Consider the following 18,625-nt stretch of genomic DNA (forward strand, 5'->3'; position numbering starts at 1 on the left):
TGGAGGTAAAAAAGACCAATATTTTAATGAGTGTCTACTATATATTAAGCAATGTGCTTCCTGTTCTTCTATGTTACTTCATTTAAACATCATAGTACCTTGGCAAAGGACTGATCATTATCTTCAATCTTACTACCCAAGGAATAGAAGACAGGAGAAGCTAAATAATTTGCCCTGAGTGACCAAAATAAATCTATTTGAGTAGAATCAATTTAACTGGGAAATCTACAAAGCTAAGTTTAGATTTAACTAGTAAAGTCTTTTGTTGATGTTGAAGGTCAAAAAAAAAAAAAAAGAATCACTAGATGTAATTTTTGTGTAATTAATAAGGATTTTTAATGGGAAAATGAAAGAGTTCCTATCCATTGGTTCATGCACCAAATGCCAAAAACATTTGGGGGTGAGCCAGACCAAAGCCAGGAACCAGAAACTCAATCTGGGTCCTCCACATGGGCAGCAGATACTGAACCACCTGAACCAGTACCTCTGCTTTCCAGGATGTGCGTTACAAGTAGCTGGAATGGGGGCGGAACCAGGACTTGAACCCAGGCGCTCCAACATGAGGTGCAGATGTCTGTTTCCTCAATAAGGTTTCAAGGAACAATATTTAACTATATATTGTGAATTATATCAATGTATTATATCCTATATGTTTGCATGCTTGCTCTGTGTAAGGAATTGAGCAAGATTAATGTAAAGATGAATCGTTTTTTATTTTAATAACAGAGAACCACCCATTAAATGAATAAAGTAAAAGGAACAATGACACTCAAGAATGCGCTAAAAATCATAAAATTGCAGAGTATTAGTGTTAGAGGATGTCTTATTTTATAGATAAGCTAACTAAAGTGGGAGGGGGGAGATCTTTTCCAAGATTGTATCTTGAATTTTAAAATAATAAAACTGGAACGATAACACAGCACCTAGATTTGTCAGGCTATCATCCGCCTCAGATGTTCTAATACAGAAGACACTACTCTGGTTAAGGTAACTAAAAAATGCCTTCATAATTTCCAATTCATTTATTTTGAACTTTACAACCATTTTCTCTTGAGCAAATTAAAGTTGATTGTGCTCAACTTCTCCCAGAAAAGGGTACAATAATCAAAACCATTTAGCTTGATGTAAAAATAATGTGCTGCTAAACAACTGTGTACCAGAAATGACAGCATTGATTTAACTAACGATTCAAAACTGTCAAAGGAAATTGACCTCCCTTTTACGTCAGACTAAGTAGTGGAAAGTCCTGAACAAAAGTGTGTCAGGTGACATGATTAATTCCATGTGTCACCAGGGCTAGGCCACAGTACCCAGATACTTGGTCCCACACCTATGGATGTTGCTGTCAAGCTCATTTTTAGAAAAGACGCACACTTACACCAGGACACTGAGTAAAGCTGAGTCCTTCTGTAGAGTGGGGGTCTCCTCCAAAGCTGCAGGCCTTTCCAAACACAGGGCCAACTGTGAGCTGTCAGCCCTCCAGCCACGGCTGCTCAGCTCTGCTGGGTTTGAACTTGCTACCCTCTAACACTGCAGGAGCCATTCCGTGTGCGTGTGCATGTGTGCACGTTTGTTTCTTTTTTGCTGGAGGACCCTAACTTCTACACCAGTCTTCTGGTCATAAAAGACTACGTATATGACTATGAGTGTAATTACCTTCAGAAACTGGATCTAATCTATTCCCTCACCCAGTTTTTTTGAGATAATGCCTCTTTTTTTATCTTGCATTTTTCCTTGTCTTCTTTCTGTCCCAAATCAACCTTAGCCCTGAGAAATACTTTATAACTTCTTGATGAGAATGTATGCCCTGTTTTTGTTTTTCTTATAAACAGAATCAACCTTCTCAAACAATTATGATGACAGTCAATGTTTCCCACTATTAAACTTGATATTCAATTCAGAAATCTCTGGGCATATCTTTTCTCTTTTGTACTGCCATATCTACATGCCTGAACTAGACACTTGACCTCTATTTTTCAGAATGTCAATGACATTCACAGAATATCAAGCAAGAAGAGGAAACAGGACTAATAAATATGGCCCAATTATATTTTTAAAATAAATTTTTTATCTTTTAGAATATTTATTTATGCGTGCATCAGCAGGGAGCTGGACTGCAAGTGGAGTAGCTGGGACTCAAACCAGCATCCTTTTTTTTTTTTTCTTTTTTTTTTTTTTTGACAGGCAGAGTGGACAGTGAGAGAGAGAGACAGAGAGAAAGGTCTTCCTTTGCCATTGGTTCACCCTCCAATGGCCGCCGCGGCCGGCGCGCTGCGGCCGGCGCACCACGCTGATCCGATGGCAGGAGCCAGGAGCCAGGTGCTTTTCCTGGTCTCCCATGGGGTGCAGGGCCCAAGCACCTGGGCCATCCTCCACTGCACTTCCCTGGCCACAGCAGAGAGCTGGCCTGGAAAAGGGGCAACCGGGACAGAATCCGGCGCCCCAACCGGGACTAGAACCCGGTGTGCCGGCGCCGCTAGGCGGAGGATTAGCCTAGTGAGCCGCGGCGCCGGCTCAAACCAGCATCCTTATAAGATACTAGTGCTGCAAGCGGCGACTTAATCTGTTACACCAAAATGCCAGTTCCCCAATTATTTCCCAATAAAGCTAAAAAACACTACATGACTATGTTTTCAATTCCATCCGTGGTGTTTGTTTTTAACAATTTTACCAACTACATTCCCTGAATAACTAATACCTACTGGTTACTAGAAACAACACAGCTGTGTTGTTTCAATGGACACCTTGAGACTATTCTTAGTAATCAAAAATACTTCTTTGCCAAACACATAAAACTGTGATCTGTACTTTGGATATGCACATCTGGACTTTAATTTTTATTAATGTTCTTAAGTAAAAGCCTATCAGGAGGGGTTCACTATATGGATTTTTTTTTTTTAAAGATTTATTTATTTAGTTGAAAGTCAGAGCTACAAAGAGAGAAGGAGAGACAGAGACAGAGACAGAGACAGAGACAGAGACAGAGAGAGGTCTTTCATCCTCTGGTCCACTCCCCAACCGGCCGCAACGGCTGGAGCTGTGCAAATCCTAAGCCAGAAGTCAGAAACTTCCTCGGGTTCTCCCAAATGGGTGCAGGGGCCCAAGCACTTGGACCATCTTCTACTGCTTTCCCAGGCTACAGCAGAGAGCTGGATGGGAAGTGGAGCAGCCGGGACTCAAACCAGCACCCATATGGGATGCCGGCACTTCAGGTGGTGGCTCCACTTGCTATGCCACAGCAACAGCCCCAGAATATGGATTTTAATGATGACAGCTGACCGAGAGCAGTGGCTTTGGAATCAGACCAAGTTGATAATAGGTCCCCGGCTTTGCTATTTACTCATTATTTGACTTTCTGAAAGCATTATCACTGCTCTACAACTCTGTCTCTGTGTATAAATTAAGGGTAACAATAACATCTACCTAATAGAGTAACAGAGATTAAATGAAATGACATCTGTGGGGTACACAACTATGTCTGACATTTAGTAAATATTCACATACTAAATAATCATAGTTTATCATTTTAAATATTCACATATCTGCTCAACAAATAAACAAGGAAACTTATGATGCTTGAGGTATCTGAATATTCAATCTTCTGTCTCGCTCTTCTTCCCCTTGTTAAAAGCAAAAAATCTAGCCCAAAACAACAGAAACAAGTATAGACATTATCTGGTGCTTAAAACGACCAAGCTGTCTTTTGGGGAAGTGGCATGCACTATTTAGAGCTGCTGTGGATTGAATCTCATCCCCCCAAAAGTCCAAACCCATGGTCTCTTTGAATGTGATCTTATTTGGGAACAGGGTCTTCAGATCTAATCAAAGTAAAATGAATTCGTACTGAATTTGGATGGCTCTACCCCAATGTCTCTGATGCCCTTATGTAAGAGAAGAGACGTAGTTACAAATACAGAGGCCAGAAGGCCTCATTAGAACAGAGACAGATCTGAGTTGCACTGCACAAACAATGGAAAGCCCGGGCTACCAGCAGCAGGAGATGGAAAGGAGGCGTCCTTTCCTAGGAGCTCTGGAGGGAGCACAGGCCAATGTCCTGTGAGAGAATTTTTGCTGTTTCAGGCCCCCAAGTCTGGTACTTTTGTCAGGACAGCTCTGGAACCACTTGTTGCCCACCCACCATCTGTTTTTATAACAGCAGCTTCTCCATACATTTGAAAAGACAGCTCCATATTATACATCCCAAGGTAATTGAGGAATTGTAGAACCCTAGCAACAACTCTGTGATTCATGTGTATGTCAGATAGTTTGGACACCACTTTCCCTAATTATTTAGAAGCCTATCTGCCTTCAGTAAACAAGGAAAGACTTATTGGTTACATTTTCCTAGTGCCTTAAAAAGTAGATTTTTCCCTTCTTAAATAACAACTTTTATGTGACTTGTCAGGATTCACCATTGCCCTATGCAATATTTTATAAACTGTAATATACAAAAAAGACTTTGAAATATTCAAAGAATTATGGTAAATCCTTTTAACAGGTATATGATGGCACTGATCCAATTAAGGGAAAATTTTTAAGTATCACTACTCAGGATTCAGATTTCCAACGAGCTTTAAAACTGGAAGAGTATTGAAAAGGAATGTAGGGGCCAGCCTTGTGGCACAGCAGTTAAGCTTCTGCTTGCAATGCTGGCATCCAACGTCAGAGTGCTGGTGCGAGTCCTGGATGCTCCACTTCTATGCAGCAGTTTGCTGATGCACCTGGGAAAGTAGTGGAGGATGGCCCAAGTGCTTGGGCTCCTGCCACCTACATGGGACACCCGTATAGAGAGAGTCATAGGCTCCTGACTGGCCTAGATAAGCCTTGGCAGTTGTGGCCATTTAGGGAGTGGATAAGATCTTTTCCTTTATCTCTGTCTGTCCCTCTGCCCTTAAAAATAAATAAATCTTTAAAAAAAAAAAAAAAGCAAAAGGAAAATATAAGTGGTCCTTAGATGGTAAGGAGGCTTCAATGCCCAAGAATGTGTAAAAACAGTCTAATGCAGGAAAAAAGAAAGACTTGAGCCCAATTTTAAGCAACCAGTCATTTGTTTAATGAAGAAAAAAGGTTTAATGATTTGCTGCCTATTTTAATTTTCCTATGGAATAGCTAATGGAAGACAGTAAGAGACAAGAGAGGACAGAAAAAAGCAGAGAGTGGACAGGCAGCAACAGCAGAATCCAACAGATTGTAGAAAAATGAGTTAGCTAAAAGAAAGGAGCTGAGCTACAATCCACCCGACTGTATTTGAAACAACACGTACAGTGCTCAGTACAGATAAAAGAGTCACAGGCATCTCATCAGGGTGAAAACAAGTCTCTTTGATAGAGAGCAATAACAGGCTACTAAAGCCCACCAAAACACAGAGAAATGACATCTTACATCCACATCAACCATAACGTGGCTGCATCTACACCAATACCTACAACACATCTCAATGAGATGACGGCAAGGTACACACTCTAATGACAAAAACCAATGACAAGTTTCCCAAGTCATCAAAAAACGACCATGTTCAAAATGCTTGACTTTGACCAATTAAATATAAAACCAATTAAAGTATAAATAAACATTTAAGAAAGATTTTTAAGAAAGCAGGGGAAGGGCTGGCATTGTCGTGTAACAGGTTAAGCTGCTGCCTATGACGCCAGCATCCCATATGGCATTAGGACAAGTGCCAGCCATTCCACTGCCAATCCAGTTCCTGCTGATGTATCCAGGAAAGCAGTGGAAGATGGCCCAAATGGTTGCTTGGGCCCCTGCACTCATTGAGAGATCTGGATGAAGCTCTGTTGTGGCCTTCTGGGGAGTAAAACTGCAGATGGAAGACCTCTTTCTGTCTCTCCTCATTTCTCTGTAACTGTGCCTTTCAAACATATAAGTAAATCTTAAAAAAAAAAAAAAAAAAAAAAAAAAAAAAAAAAAAAAGGCAGGGAAGTAAGGCATAAGGCATGCCGCCTACCCCAGAGGCAAATGGTGAAATCTGTTGATTGAAGGGTTAATCTCCACTTATTCATAAAAATCCAACTATTCAAATTAGGTTATCTGGAAGATTGCAAGTAACTGGCATTTTAATATAATTTTAAGTTGTTTTTCTAAGAATGGTACAGATTTTTTTAATCCATCTACAGAGTTTTCAAGGGCAATCATGGCAAATATTCAAAGAAAATGATTAAATAAACAATCTCTAGCTATAAAACAATGAAGCAGATTAAAAAGAGATTCTGGTCCCAAAGTAAGCTACAATAAATCTAATTATTAATTTTGAATACAGATTAGTCTTGCTTGTCCTACTAAACATGTAACTCATATAATATACCACAACCCTAATCTTTGTACAATGCTTTGCAAATATTAGAAATAATGTATTTAGGAGCTTTTGGTATAATTATATAAAGTGGGTCTACTAAAACAGAACTTTATTAGTTAAGGTTCCCCAGCATCTGTGACTGCAAATTTCACTCATTCACCACTTCACTATTGGTAGACTTACAAATTACTACTATTAGTCCAAAATAGATTTTAAAATTTAATATTTTTCCAAATCCAGTTATTTTATGCTTCAAGAACCTCTAAGATAAGAATTTCATGCACTGACACCTTCACATGGCAATATTACAACGGGGGTGAGGAACATCATAAGCAACTGGATCATTCATTTAACCTGGTTTTTTTTTCACGGTTGCTATGATCTTATGAACATACCCCCAACAAATTAATACGAAACCTCTTGAATAAGCATCCTAATCGCTCAGTTAAAATGCACTTCTATGAACAAGCAAGGAATAATGAGGTGGTAAACTTTCTTTGTTCCTCAGTTGCAAGAATGCCTTAGTACCATATGTCAGGATAGTGCCACTGAATAGGATAAAGTTTCAATAACCCTTAGGATACAAGTCTAAGTTTTCTTCCTTGGTATTGGATTTGCAATTCTTTTCAAACCGAGTTAGACCAGCACTCACATTTGGTGAAGAACTTGTGCCATGGCAACTCCATTAGTCAGCTGTTTCACATCTTGACAAGGTGAGGCAGTCTTGAATGTCTGCAGCTGAAATGACACAAAGCAAATAACCTGAATGCTTCTTGTTTTTTTTTTAGAAATTTTTATTTATTTATTTATTTATTTATTTATTTATTTATTTATTTATTTGACTGATAGACAGTGAAAGAGAGACAGAGAGAAAGGTCCTCCCCTCCGCTGGTTCACTCCCAAATGGCCACCACGGCCGTCACTGCGTCAATCCGAAGCCAGGTGCTTCCTCCTGGTCTCCCATGCGGGAGCAGGGGCCCAAGCACCCGGGCCATCCTCCACTGCCCTCCCGGCCACAGCAGAGCTGGACTGGAAGAGGAGCAACTGGGACAAGTACCGGTGCCCCAACCAGGACTAGAACCCGGCGCCCATACAGGATACCAGTGCCGCAGGCGGAGGATCAACCAAGTGAGCCACAGCGCCGGCCCCCTGAATGCTTCTTTATACCCACAGGGTAGCATTACCAGACAAACAAATGGAAAGCAACCAACACTGTTCTGTTTCCTTTAAATGCAGATCCTGCCAGACAAATGAAACTATACTAGCATGTGTCTATGGCTGTGAAATATTTTTATAAAAATTAAAACTAAACATTTCAAAGAATCATGCCTAAGCTAGAGCACATGGAGGCCATGTTTGAAGCAGTTCATAACTTCAGAATAATAAAAACCCCGGTGTGGAAATGCAGTTGCATTTTGTCTCTATTTAGAAGAACATTCACTAGTTAAAATTTCACTCACATTATTTGGTAGAAAAGCAAAGGTCAGTGAAGTCTAAAATGCCTTATCCTATTCACTTTTAATTCCTTAGTTCAGCACTTAACTGCCTTAACCCAGTAAAATTCTCTCCCATCATAATTCATCTTTAATGGTTAAGACTCTACAAATCTGTCTCCATTATACTAATATAAGACCAAAGAATGACTAAATGTAGCCAAAATTACTTCTGAAATCCAGAGATACTTTATTGAACTCTAACACTGTATAGTACATATGCTATATACCATGGACTAGATGGGATTACAAAGGAAAATTACTAGATTTTTACCTTCAATTGAGTGGTGAGACAAAAAAGACAATTTCTAGACAGAAAGTCTCATGTAAGTGTTGTGAATGTAATGGGCACAAAATATTCTGAAAATATAAGGAGAGTCAATGAATATAACTAGACTTTGCATTTTGTAAACACTTCTTGGTGGATTCCTGGATGGAAGGTCTTGAGGGAGGACCAGCATACTTTCTAAGAAAGGACTGGGGGAAGAAAGCTTCAGAAAACATGAAAGTGACAAAAGCACAGACCCATCAGAAGAGATGGTATGTTTATCGAATATGCAGTTCAGTGTTTTTGGATTTGCAATGTAAAGTCTGGGGAAGGGGCGACAGTAAAGGGTATTAAGTGTACAGGCAGGGATCAGGGAGCTGGAGTTCCATAATAAGCCTGGACAACTTTAATCCTTAACGGCATCAGTGTATAATGGGAAACAGGGGAACAGTTTCTATCTCACAAGTCGGTTGGGAGCATTGATGCAATAGCATGCACATCAGGTCAGCGCCTGGCATACGGTGTCAGATCCAGAGTTGTGAGCACACTAGCTAACAAGATTCGTTAGCTAGGGTTTCTCAAAGTGTGGCATGGAGAAAAAACATGTAACAGTCTCCAGACAAATCAGAAAACCCCCAAGTGATTCTTATGCACATCAATTTGGGGGAACCGCTGCTCTGGGTGATGAAAAATCATTACAGGGTAATACGGGAGAGAGTGATATCTTGCTTTATTTTGGGAGAGGAACAGTGACAGAGGAGCTTCATGCATGAGACAGGGAGACCAGGTAGAACGCTCCTGCGATGTTCACACTGGAAAAACAGACAGCTTAGAGGTGGTTAGCACCATGCTGACTGAGAGAACAAGATGAATTCAGGAATAATTAAAATACAAAATAAGAAAGGTTCTGCAGCTGGGTGGAGGTACAGGGAAGAGAAACCTCAGGATCACGGCATCTGTAACAGGAAAATAAACTGTCTCCTACTTTTCTACACTTCCACACGTTAACTTTAATGTGTAACTTAAAAGTTATGTTTAACTGTCACAACTTTTCTTTTTTTCAAAATTCATGGCTTTAAAAAGACAATTTTAGAGGCACACGGTATTAGGCAAAATAACAACGATGCATACGGAGTTGCCTCTTTGCTGACTATGCTCTGGTTAAGATCAATGTCTCCTCCTCAGAGCCATGGAGAATGCAACGTCTTAGAAGTTCTTAAAACAGCTGCAAATTAGACAACAGAGAATGTCATTTTGCTTGGCAAAATTGAAAGGCTTTCTACTCAAGAACAGTGAATAAATTTTAAAAGCCCGGTGCAGGGAACTGGGCCAAATCAGAAGGACAAAAGCAAACATTCTTTCCCACTACTCTTCCCAGAGGTGGAGAAGCAGAAGTCTTTTTAGAGAGCGACCCAGACAGCCAGGGTTTCCTGAGGAGTCCATCATTAAACATAGGTATCTTGCAAGTTATCCTGCTACTTTCTTCTTTATTTTCAAATAAGGAAAAATACAAAATTGGGGAGATGCTGTTCCTCAACTGTTTCATTACAAATGTCACAGGAATCAAGGAAGAAAGGGGTTTCACATCTGATAGCTAACAAAAAACTCAATCCTGGTTCAACTTTCTCTAGATAGTTTCCTTTCTAGCTCCTCATTTCAGAGACAAGCACTGAGTTTTAAAACCTTCGGAGAAACATCTTTAGAGTGAACATTTGACGGGGCATTCATTTGCCACAAAGGTAAAGCTGCCACTTGGGATGCCCACATCCCACATAAAAGTGCCCAGCTTTGACTGCAGGCTGCCCATTCCAACTTGCTGCCAATGTGCACCCTGGGAGGCAGCAGATGACAACCATGGGCCCATCCAACACATGTGGGAGATCCGGATTGAGTGTGGCCTTCTAGCTTCAGCCTGGCCCAAACCCAGCCACTATGGGCTTTTGAGGAGTGAACTGCAGATGCAGAGCTCTCTGTCTGTATGTCTCTCTCTCTCTTTCAAAGAAATAAAAATTAAAAAAAAAAAATTCAGCCTTTAACAATTTTCTTAATTTGAGTATATATTTGTTAATATGCTTTCCTTCATCTGCTTATCAAATTCAGAGAATGCAGGAACCAAGAAACTGACTAAAAAATATATGGCCCAACGCTGTAATTTTAATGTCCAAAGTCCCAAGATACCAATACACTCCCAGTGTTACAGAACTAACAGGAAGAATTAAATCCATCTTCATACAGAGGTCAGTATTGTGGTGCAATAGATGAGGCCACCACTTGGGATGCCTACATCCCATATCAGAGTGCCTGGGATCAAGTCCTGGATCCTCTTCTTCTAATTCAGCTTCCTGCTAATGCATCCATGGAGACAGTAGATGGTGACTCAAGTGTTTAGACCCCTGACACCTACATGAGTGGCCCAGAAGAACTTCAGGGCTCCGGGTTTTGGCCTGGCCCCAACCTGGCTGTTGTGGATATTTGGGGGAGTAAAACAGCCAATGGAAGATCTCTTTCTCTCTCTCTTTCAGGTAGGTAAAAACAAATAGACACTATAAGAAATTTATCTTCAAATATTTCATCATACAATCCCTGTCCTGTAAATGATGGACATTTTTATTCTTTAACCACGAATTATCTAAGGAGCAGTACAACATTCTTTTTATTTTTTTTTTTTTTTAAGATTTATTTATTTGAAAGACAGGGTTACAGAGAGGCAGAGACAGAGAAAGAGAGAAAGAGAGGTCTTCCATCCGCTAGTTCACTCCCCAAATGACCACAATGGCCGGAGCTGCACCGATCCGAAGCCAGGAGCTTCTTCAGGGTCTCTCATGTGGGCGCAGGAGCCCAAGCACTTGGGCCATCATCTACTGCTTTCCCAGGCCGTAGTAGAGAGCTGGATTGGAAGTAGAGCAGCTGGAACTCAAACCAGTGCCCATATGGGATGCCAACACTGTAGGCGGCAGCTTTACCCACTACACCACTGCGCCAGCCCCCAGTACAACATTTCTAAGAACTAATTATTTTAATAAGAGTTCCAAATCATACAATACTTTTTTTAAAAAGTGCTAAAAGATGTAGTCCTCTACCTAACCAAGATTTCTTGGCAATTTCTCTTTCTTTTAATGTTGACTCCTTTTCCTCCTGGTACTGAAAGAATGGAGTTACAACCAAAACTGTCTTCTCATCTCCATTATTTGGCCCCAAAATTTGAAATCTTAGATCTCCTACATCTCTTCAACACATAAAATACGTTAGGGAGCATATTAATGGGCCAAGGATAAGCTGACAACTATATATCATGTCCCATCACCTCCCTTTAGTTGACAAAGGAGATCATCAGTACAGCCAGTGGTTCTTCTGTTTAGAAAATTCACTCCCTTCTCATTTCTACTTGCTGAAATCCATCAATCGTGTGAGTCAGTTAAAAATTCACTCCCAGGTTTCTATAAGGACTTACAGTTATATGATATTAATGGTAAAACACTAGACTGAGGGTCAACACCAAGCAATGGTCTTTCGTATCTCCACTCTGATTCATCGCCGTATCAGAGATCCTGGTTAGTGTTCTCCATCGTAGAGACAGAGTAGAAAATAGGTCAGGCAGGGCCCTGATCCAAGCAGCAAACTGAATAGCCTCAGAAAGTGTAAAGTGTTCCAGACATGACAGAAGGAGGCTGACAGAAGGCAGCTGGGATGGGGTGAGGAACAGGTAGGTAGGTCCCTACTCCAGAAAGAGCAACCAGAGTCCAGCAGAGGCAACAGCAGACTCAGGACCAGAATGGTCGGATGCAAGTAGCCACCGGAAGAACTAAAAGCAAAATATTTTAGGTGGAAGGAAGAGAAGTTAGAAAATACCAAGGGTATTTTTAAAAGCTTAGCTTTTTCAAGGAAAAATAAGTAAGTGCAGCATGGTGGGCATAAGGAATGCGACGTGAAGTGAATTTGGAGAAAGTTGGATATGTGAGGTAAGGTCAAACGTTTAGCAGTTAGCAATGGAAAAACAAATAAACATAATGTTCAGTGGAAATCATCTAAAGAAGTAAAGCCAAGAGACAGGTGCCTGGGAACCAACACAGACAAGAATTTCATGAAGGAACCATCCAGTAAGAGAACAATATGTTAGACGGGATTTGGGAAACTGGTAATGAAGTGAATGACTCTGAAAAAGAATCAGGAGTGAACGCGAGTTAAGGAAGTACAAAGCACTATGAAAAACTCAAGAAACTTCACTGTGGCGGGGCAGGGAAACACTGTGGTTTTAATATGAAATGGTAGCTACTTGTTCTTTTTTTTTTTAATGTAATGATTTTTTTTATTTTATTTATTTTTTAGAAAACTTTAATAAACATAAATTTTGAAAGTACAACTTTTGGATTATAGCATTTTCCCCCCATAACCACCCTCCCACCAGCAAACCATCCCATCTCCTACTCCCTTTCCCATTCCATTCTTTATTTAGATTCATTTTTAATTATCTTTATATACATAAGATCAACTTGGTATATACTAAGTAAAGATTTCAACAGTTTGCACCCACACAGATACACAAAGTATAAAGCACTGTTTGAAGATTAGTTTTACCATTAATTCTCATAGCACAACATATTAAGGACAGAGATCCTACATGGCGAGTAAGTGCACACTGACTCCTGTTGTTGACTTATACTTGCTCTTTTTTTAAATGAGGATGATTTGAGTAAGTATATATGTAGAAAGGACAGAGACAGTGGAGTAAAAGAAGTTACCTATACAGATAGGGAATAAAATGATAGAGCAACGCTCTAGAAAAGACAGAAGAGATGGACTCTTTAAAGCCAGTGCCAAAGACAAGGTGGCCGTTTGTCCGAGGAGAAAAGCATCGCAGTACCTATGAAACTGCCAAGAGGAATGGGAGAGGCACTGCCTGCTTATTCTTACTCACAAGGCTGGACCATGTTAGGGGAAAGGCTGCGTTGGTCAACAGCAGCACTAGCAGAGGCAGCAGCCTGCAAGGTCAATTTTCTCCCCGGTGCACAGTGCCCGCAGAGAGGGCTAGAGATTACCATCTGTCCCTGTATCTGTAATTCCTTGTCATTCGGTTCATAACGTTTATGCTGGCTTTAAGGAATTTTACCTTGCATTTTAATTATACACAACTCTGCCTACCACTGCTATTAAAACCGACGTATCTTCCTCACAGCTTAGCATAAGGTAGAAGTCAATAAAGAAGCAGTGAAAGAACGGACACCAAAACACAACATGTAAACATACTGAACAGAATTCAATACCCTGTGCTTCTCCACATCCACACAGGTAAGTCACTGACATCATAAAGACTAAGTTTACTTCATCAGACGTTCAGAGCAACAATGTAACAGATTAGAATGCAGCCTTTAATTAGGCACTTATTTTATCAAAACAGATCATTAAAAATAACGCTGTCTTGTTTCACGATAGCATTAAAAAAAGCGTCTAAAGGCCAATAATTCTTTTAAACGAAAATACAGATGAAGTTAGCTAACTGCTTAATTCAGGCACTTTTAAACGAAAATACAGATGAAGTTAGCTAACTGCTTAATTCAGGCACTCTAGATTTCTGCATTCCACTTAAAGCAAAAGTTGTTTCCTTCCTTAGTATAAAAGTTTCTTTAAATCACGGTTATTTCAAGAGACTTCATATGCTCTCAGAATCCTCCCAGATGTTCCAGTCTTTGGAATTAGAAGCATTAGCAGATCACTGGGGCATCTCATCACCCCATGGCCACCTCCTGGTCTGGTCTGCTTACATTCCATTCTGCACACACTCCCTGCACACAGGGAAACAACTGGTTTGGGGACCAGCATCATCCACAGCACCTGTGGACCACCCCGCACCATCCTTGCCCAACACAGGTTAAGAACCACACCTGGATAACAACTCTCTGTTAGGCAACTCCAGAAGGTGAGATGTCACTTTGTGACTGAAATGCCGAAAAATCTGGGGACAGAGCTGCCTGGCCAAAGTCCAGCAGAAGTGAACAAAAACACTTGACAGGAAAAATGTAAACAAAGACGCCAATTTCTTTTCTTTCCAGAAAACGCTGTCCTTTGGGGGCGGGGCGGGGGGGAATAGAGAAGTGGCAATGAGAAAAAGGGAAAACGGACTCCCACTCCCAACACAGCGCTTTCTCATCACAGGAAATCCGTGGGGACACCTCTTCTAAGCGACTTCTCCAAAATCGGATGTCTTAGTGTCCTGGAAGAGCAGCCATCCGATATTGGAAACAGCCAGCCCCCTCCTGGCCACCTGTGTCCAATCAGGGCAAGGTGGCAGCGGGTGCATGGCCAGGTCTCAGAGGTCTTCACTCCCAAGAGGCACAAAAGGTCCCTAACGGGAAGCCATCAAGCAGATGGAGGGCGAGGGAGTCAGCGGTCCGCAAAGTCCGGACTTCGGGCCGGGGCAGGCGGAGAAGAGGGGATGGGCGCGCGGCTCCTGCACAGCTGTTAAGGACACCATCTGGATCCCACGCTCCCCCTAGGCCCCCAGCCTCCACCTTCCGGCTCGCCCCCTGCATCCCCCGGCGCAGACCCCACGCGCACACACCTGCCCCGCGGCCCGCAGGTGGCACCCCGGCGTTCAAGGGCGCCGGGAGGCGGCTGCGCAGGTGGCCCCAGCTCCTCCGCGGGCTCACCTGGCGGGAGCCGGGCCCTCGCCGCTTCTCACTCACCCAGATCATGAGGCTGTCGCAGAGCGGCAGCTCGGGCTGCGGTGGCGGCTGCGTCTCCTCCATGGCTCGGGCCGCCGTCGACTCCGCCGCTGACAGCGACAGCTCCCGCCTACCCGCGCTCCTCCAGGAGCCCGCGTCGACGACCTGCTCACCCACCGCGGAAGCTCGCTCGCCAGGCCCCGCGCCGGCGCCGCTCACGCGCTAAGCCTCACGCTGCCGACGTCGCCGGCGTAACCCCCTCCTCACCGCCCCCGCCTCGCGCCCGCGTCCGCCCCCTCCCCTGTCTGGGCCCTGTCCGCGCCGCGCAGCACCTGGGCCCCGCCCCCGCCCACCCCTCCCCTCCCCGCCCCTCCGCCTGCCTCCTGCCCGCTCCCCACACCTCGCCCCGCCGCACTGAGTGACCTGTGCGCGCACCAGTCACAAAGAAGGTAGGTAGCCGGGCGGGGCGGGCGGGGCGGGCGGAGGCGGGAAGAGCGGGAATAGGTTGAGCGGGACGGGTTGCTGATTGGACGGGCCCTCGTGGGCTCCGGCCAATCAACGCGAGACAAGCCTAAGCCTCCGGGAGGGAGCGAGAGCGGGGGTGTGGAGGTTTGTGACCTGGCAGGTGCACTGAGGGCGGGGGCGGCGCGAGCCTGAGGTGGCCTGCGGGGGCGGCGAGCGCGCGTGCGCTGCGGGGCGTTGGCGGGGCTGAGGCTTCGCACCACTCCAGGTGGCAGTAGGGGCTGCAGGTCCCGGCGGGGTTCAGGTGTCTCCCCGCCTGTTGAGTCCCGGTAGTACAGCTCCTGGTTCTACCTGTGCAGGTCCACGCTCTGGTTCCATAGCGTCTTCAGAAGTCGATCCTAACCGTGTGTTAAAACCCTTGAAGAAGGAAGAGCTGGTTTTCTCCCAAGCGCTTGCTGAATGTTTTAATTTGAAGGAGCGCCAAAGAAATGTTCCCAGGGACAAGGACATACGTAAATGCTACTAGGAGAGGTCTGCACGAGGTCCCGGAGCAGCGGTACGTTGGCTTTAAATGGGACAAAAAGGACCGTTTTCAAGCAGACTGAAAAACGAAATGCTGTCAGTTTCAAAAACGTGGAACATATCAATATACTCATTTTCCTCTGGCAGCTGAGAATCCGTCTTTTCTGAGATGGTTGGGAGCGGAGGAGGTGGCGTAGAATAGGAAGCTCTCGGAGGCAATCAGATGGCTTGGGTTATTAAAATGGGTTAGAATATTCTTAGTCTTGCCGTTGGGTCCCATCACTGCAGTCATTCATAAACTCATCAATTCGTGCACTGCGTGGAAACACAGCTGGCTCGTTTATCCTGCTGCGTTTGTATATTTAGACATGGATGTGTGACTCAAAGGCCCCCAAACGTAATGTCTCGTTCTAAAAATACAGGGTATGCATGTGTTACTGACTGCCTCGACTCTGTTCCCAGAGTTTCTTAACCTGTTTGAAGTTACCTTATAGTTTCTTAACCTGTTTGAAGTTACCTTATATTTCGGACTCCGGGGATGATGATAATGCGATTTAGCGAAGGCTACAAGATGTAAGAATTGAAGACCCGGTCTGAATCTTGACTTTATTGCCTTAAGCGTTCTCCTGAGGACCTCAACCTCTATGTTCCTAAAATTACTGTACCTAAAATGTAATCATAGATTGTAAATATCATGTAAATAGCGCGTGGTCAATTCTGTAAATGTGAGATACAATGATCATAGATATAAGCATATGAGAGCTGAAGATGACAGAACTGTTCAAGTTAAATAGTTGAGAAACTGGAGGGAGCAACTGCGTTAACCTGGATTCCTCGAGGAAGGACGCCCCGTTCTCTTTATGATACTTGATCAGGGGGAAAATCACGCGAGCAACTTTTATCAAGGAGTTCAGAAGAAAAAATGGCAAAAAAGCAAACAAATATGAAAAAGTTATGGACAAAACATAAATTACTGAAATAGTAAAAAGATAATGTTAAGAAGAGTGAAGTGTATTTCCATAGGCAACTGCAGCAAGTATTTAGAAAAAAGAAAAAATTGGGCCGGCGCTAATCCTCCGCCTGCGGCGCTGGCACCCCAGGTTCTAGTTCTGGTTGGGGCGCCGGATTTCGTCGCGGTTGCTGCTCTTCCAGGCCAGCTCTCTGCTGTGGCTTGGGAGTGCAGTGGAGGATGGCCCAAGTGCTTGGGCCCTGCACCCCATGGGAGACCAGGAGGAAGCGCCTGGCTCCTGGCTTCGGATCAGTGCACCACGACGACCATGGTGGCCATTTGGGGTGTGAACCAATGGAAGGAAGACCTTTCTCTCTCTCTCTCTCTCTACCTCTCTCTCTCTCTCTCTAATTAAAAACAAAAGTTGATTTTCTTGTATGTTTTTGTTCTTTTTTTCTTCACACTAATCAGTGAACTCTACTTAGTATAAGGTTAATCTTATAAGTATAAAAATTAGCTGAAAATTGATCTCTGAAAAATAAGAATGGGAAAGAAGGAGGAAGGCGGCGGGAATATGGTTGGTAAGGAGGGATGGGGGAAGAAGCATCATGTTCCCAAATCTGTATATATTAAATGAATGACATTGTATTCCTTAAGCAAAATAAATAAATAAGAAAGTTGATATCTATGTTTGTAGAGTAAAATGGAACTGGTTTTTAAAAAATATTTATTTATTTGAAAGATAGAGACAGAGACAGAGGCAGAAACAAAGAGGGGACCCTTCTGTCCTCTGGTTCACTCCCCTGATGGCCACAGTGCCTGGGGCTCAGCCAGACCAAAGCCAGGAGCTTCATACCAGTCTCCCACATGGGTCCAGGGGCCCAAGTATTCAGGCCACCTTCTGCTGCTTTCCCATTAACGGGGAGCTGGATCTGATGTGGAGCAACTGGGACTCAAACTGGTGCCCATATGGGATGCCAGTGCCACAGGCGGAGGCTTAACTCGCTGTGCCACAGCACCAGCCCCTGGAACTGATGTTTAAACAATGATTGTGGGGTTCTAATTTGGCAAAGTTGTTCTGAAATTTTTAAAAAAATGCTTGTTTATCTAGAGGCAGAGTGACCATTTCCAAATGTTTGCTGTGGGCAGAACTGGGCCTAGCTGAAGTTTGGAGTTTGGAGATGACCTGCACAGATGATCCTGAACTCAGCTGCCTGAGCCATCTCCTGGGTGTGCTATAGCAGGAAGCTGGAATCAGGAGTGAAGTCAGCACTTGAACCCAGGTACTATGATATAAGATGCTGTTAACAACTATGTCAAAAGCATGCCCCTCTGAAAAGATTTTTGACTATGTATCAAGAACATTTTTTTTTTTAGGATTTATTTATTGGAAAGAGTTAAACAGAGAGAGAGGAAAGGCAGAAGGAGAGAGAGAGAGAGAAGTCTTCCATCCTCTGTTTTACTCCCCAGTTGGCCGCAATGGCCGGAGCTGTGCCGATCTGAAGCCAGGAGCCAGGAGCTTCTTCTGGATCTCCCACACGGGTACAAGGGCCCTGGGACTGCAGTGCTGGCATCCTATATGGGCACTGGTTCGAGTCTTGGCTGCTCCACTTCCGATCCAGCTCTCTGCTATGGTCTGGGACAGCAGTAGAAGATGGTCCAAGTCTTTGGACCCCTGCATCCTCATGGGAGACCTGGAAAAAGCTCTTGGCTCCTGGCTTTGGATCAGCTCAGCTCTGGCCATTGCGGCTTACAGCGGAGTGAACCAGTGGATGGAAGACTTCTCTCTCTCCAGCTCTCTCTCTCTCTCTCTCTCTCTCTCTCTCTCTGTAACTCTAACCTTCAAATAAAAATAAATAAATCTTTTTTAAAAAATAAAATGTTCAGAATTACAAGCCAGTAATTTCACTTACAGAATCTAAGAAGACAATCAGGTAGCAGTAAGTTGTTGATTTCAGAGTT

At 43.4% G+C, this 18,625-nt stretch overlaps 1 protein-coding gene and 1 long non-coding RNA gene across 3 annotated transcripts in view; one reads left to right on the forward strand and one right to left on the reverse strand.

Moving 5' to 3' along the window:
- Nucleotides 1–15,050, reverse strand: part of HOOK1 (hook microtubule tethering protein 1) — a 60,632-nt gene extending 45,582 nt beyond the window's left edge. The window contains exons 1-2 of the mRNA XM_002715582.6: nucleotides 14,752–15,050; nucleotides 6,963–7,048 (exon numbers count right to left, since the gene is read on the reverse strand). Coding sequence (XP_002715628.1) covers nucleotides 6,963–7,048; nucleotides 14,752–14,814 — 149 coding nt within the window. The 5' untranslated portion in view covers nucleotides 14,815–15,050. The remainder of the gene's footprint in view (nucleotides 1–6,962; nucleotides 7,049–14,751) is intronic.
- Nucleotides 15,051–15,080: 30 nt separating this feature from the next.
- On the forward strand, nucleotides 15,081–17,070 carry LOC149125695 (uncharacterized). Of its 2 annotated transcripts, none has more exons than XR_016237330.1 (2): nucleotides 15,081–15,179; nucleotides 15,552–17,070. It is a non-coding gene; the product is annotated as an uncharacterized LOC149125695 (long non-coding RNA). The 2 variants fall into 2 exon arrangements; XR_016237329.1 differs by lacking the exon at nucleotides 15,081–15,179 and adding an exon at nucleotides 15,193–15,339.
- Nucleotides 17,071–18,625: the final 1,555 nt, after the last annotated feature.

Source organism: Oryctolagus cuniculus, chromosome 7, assembly GCF_051225735.1.
Source record: "Oryctolagus cuniculus isolate XC-2025 breed Fujian yellow rabbit chromosome 7, ASM5122573v1, whole genome shotgun sequence".
Lineage (NCBI taxonomy): Eukaryota > Metazoa > Chordata > Mammalia > Lagomorpha > Leporidae > Oryctolagus > Oryctolagus cuniculus.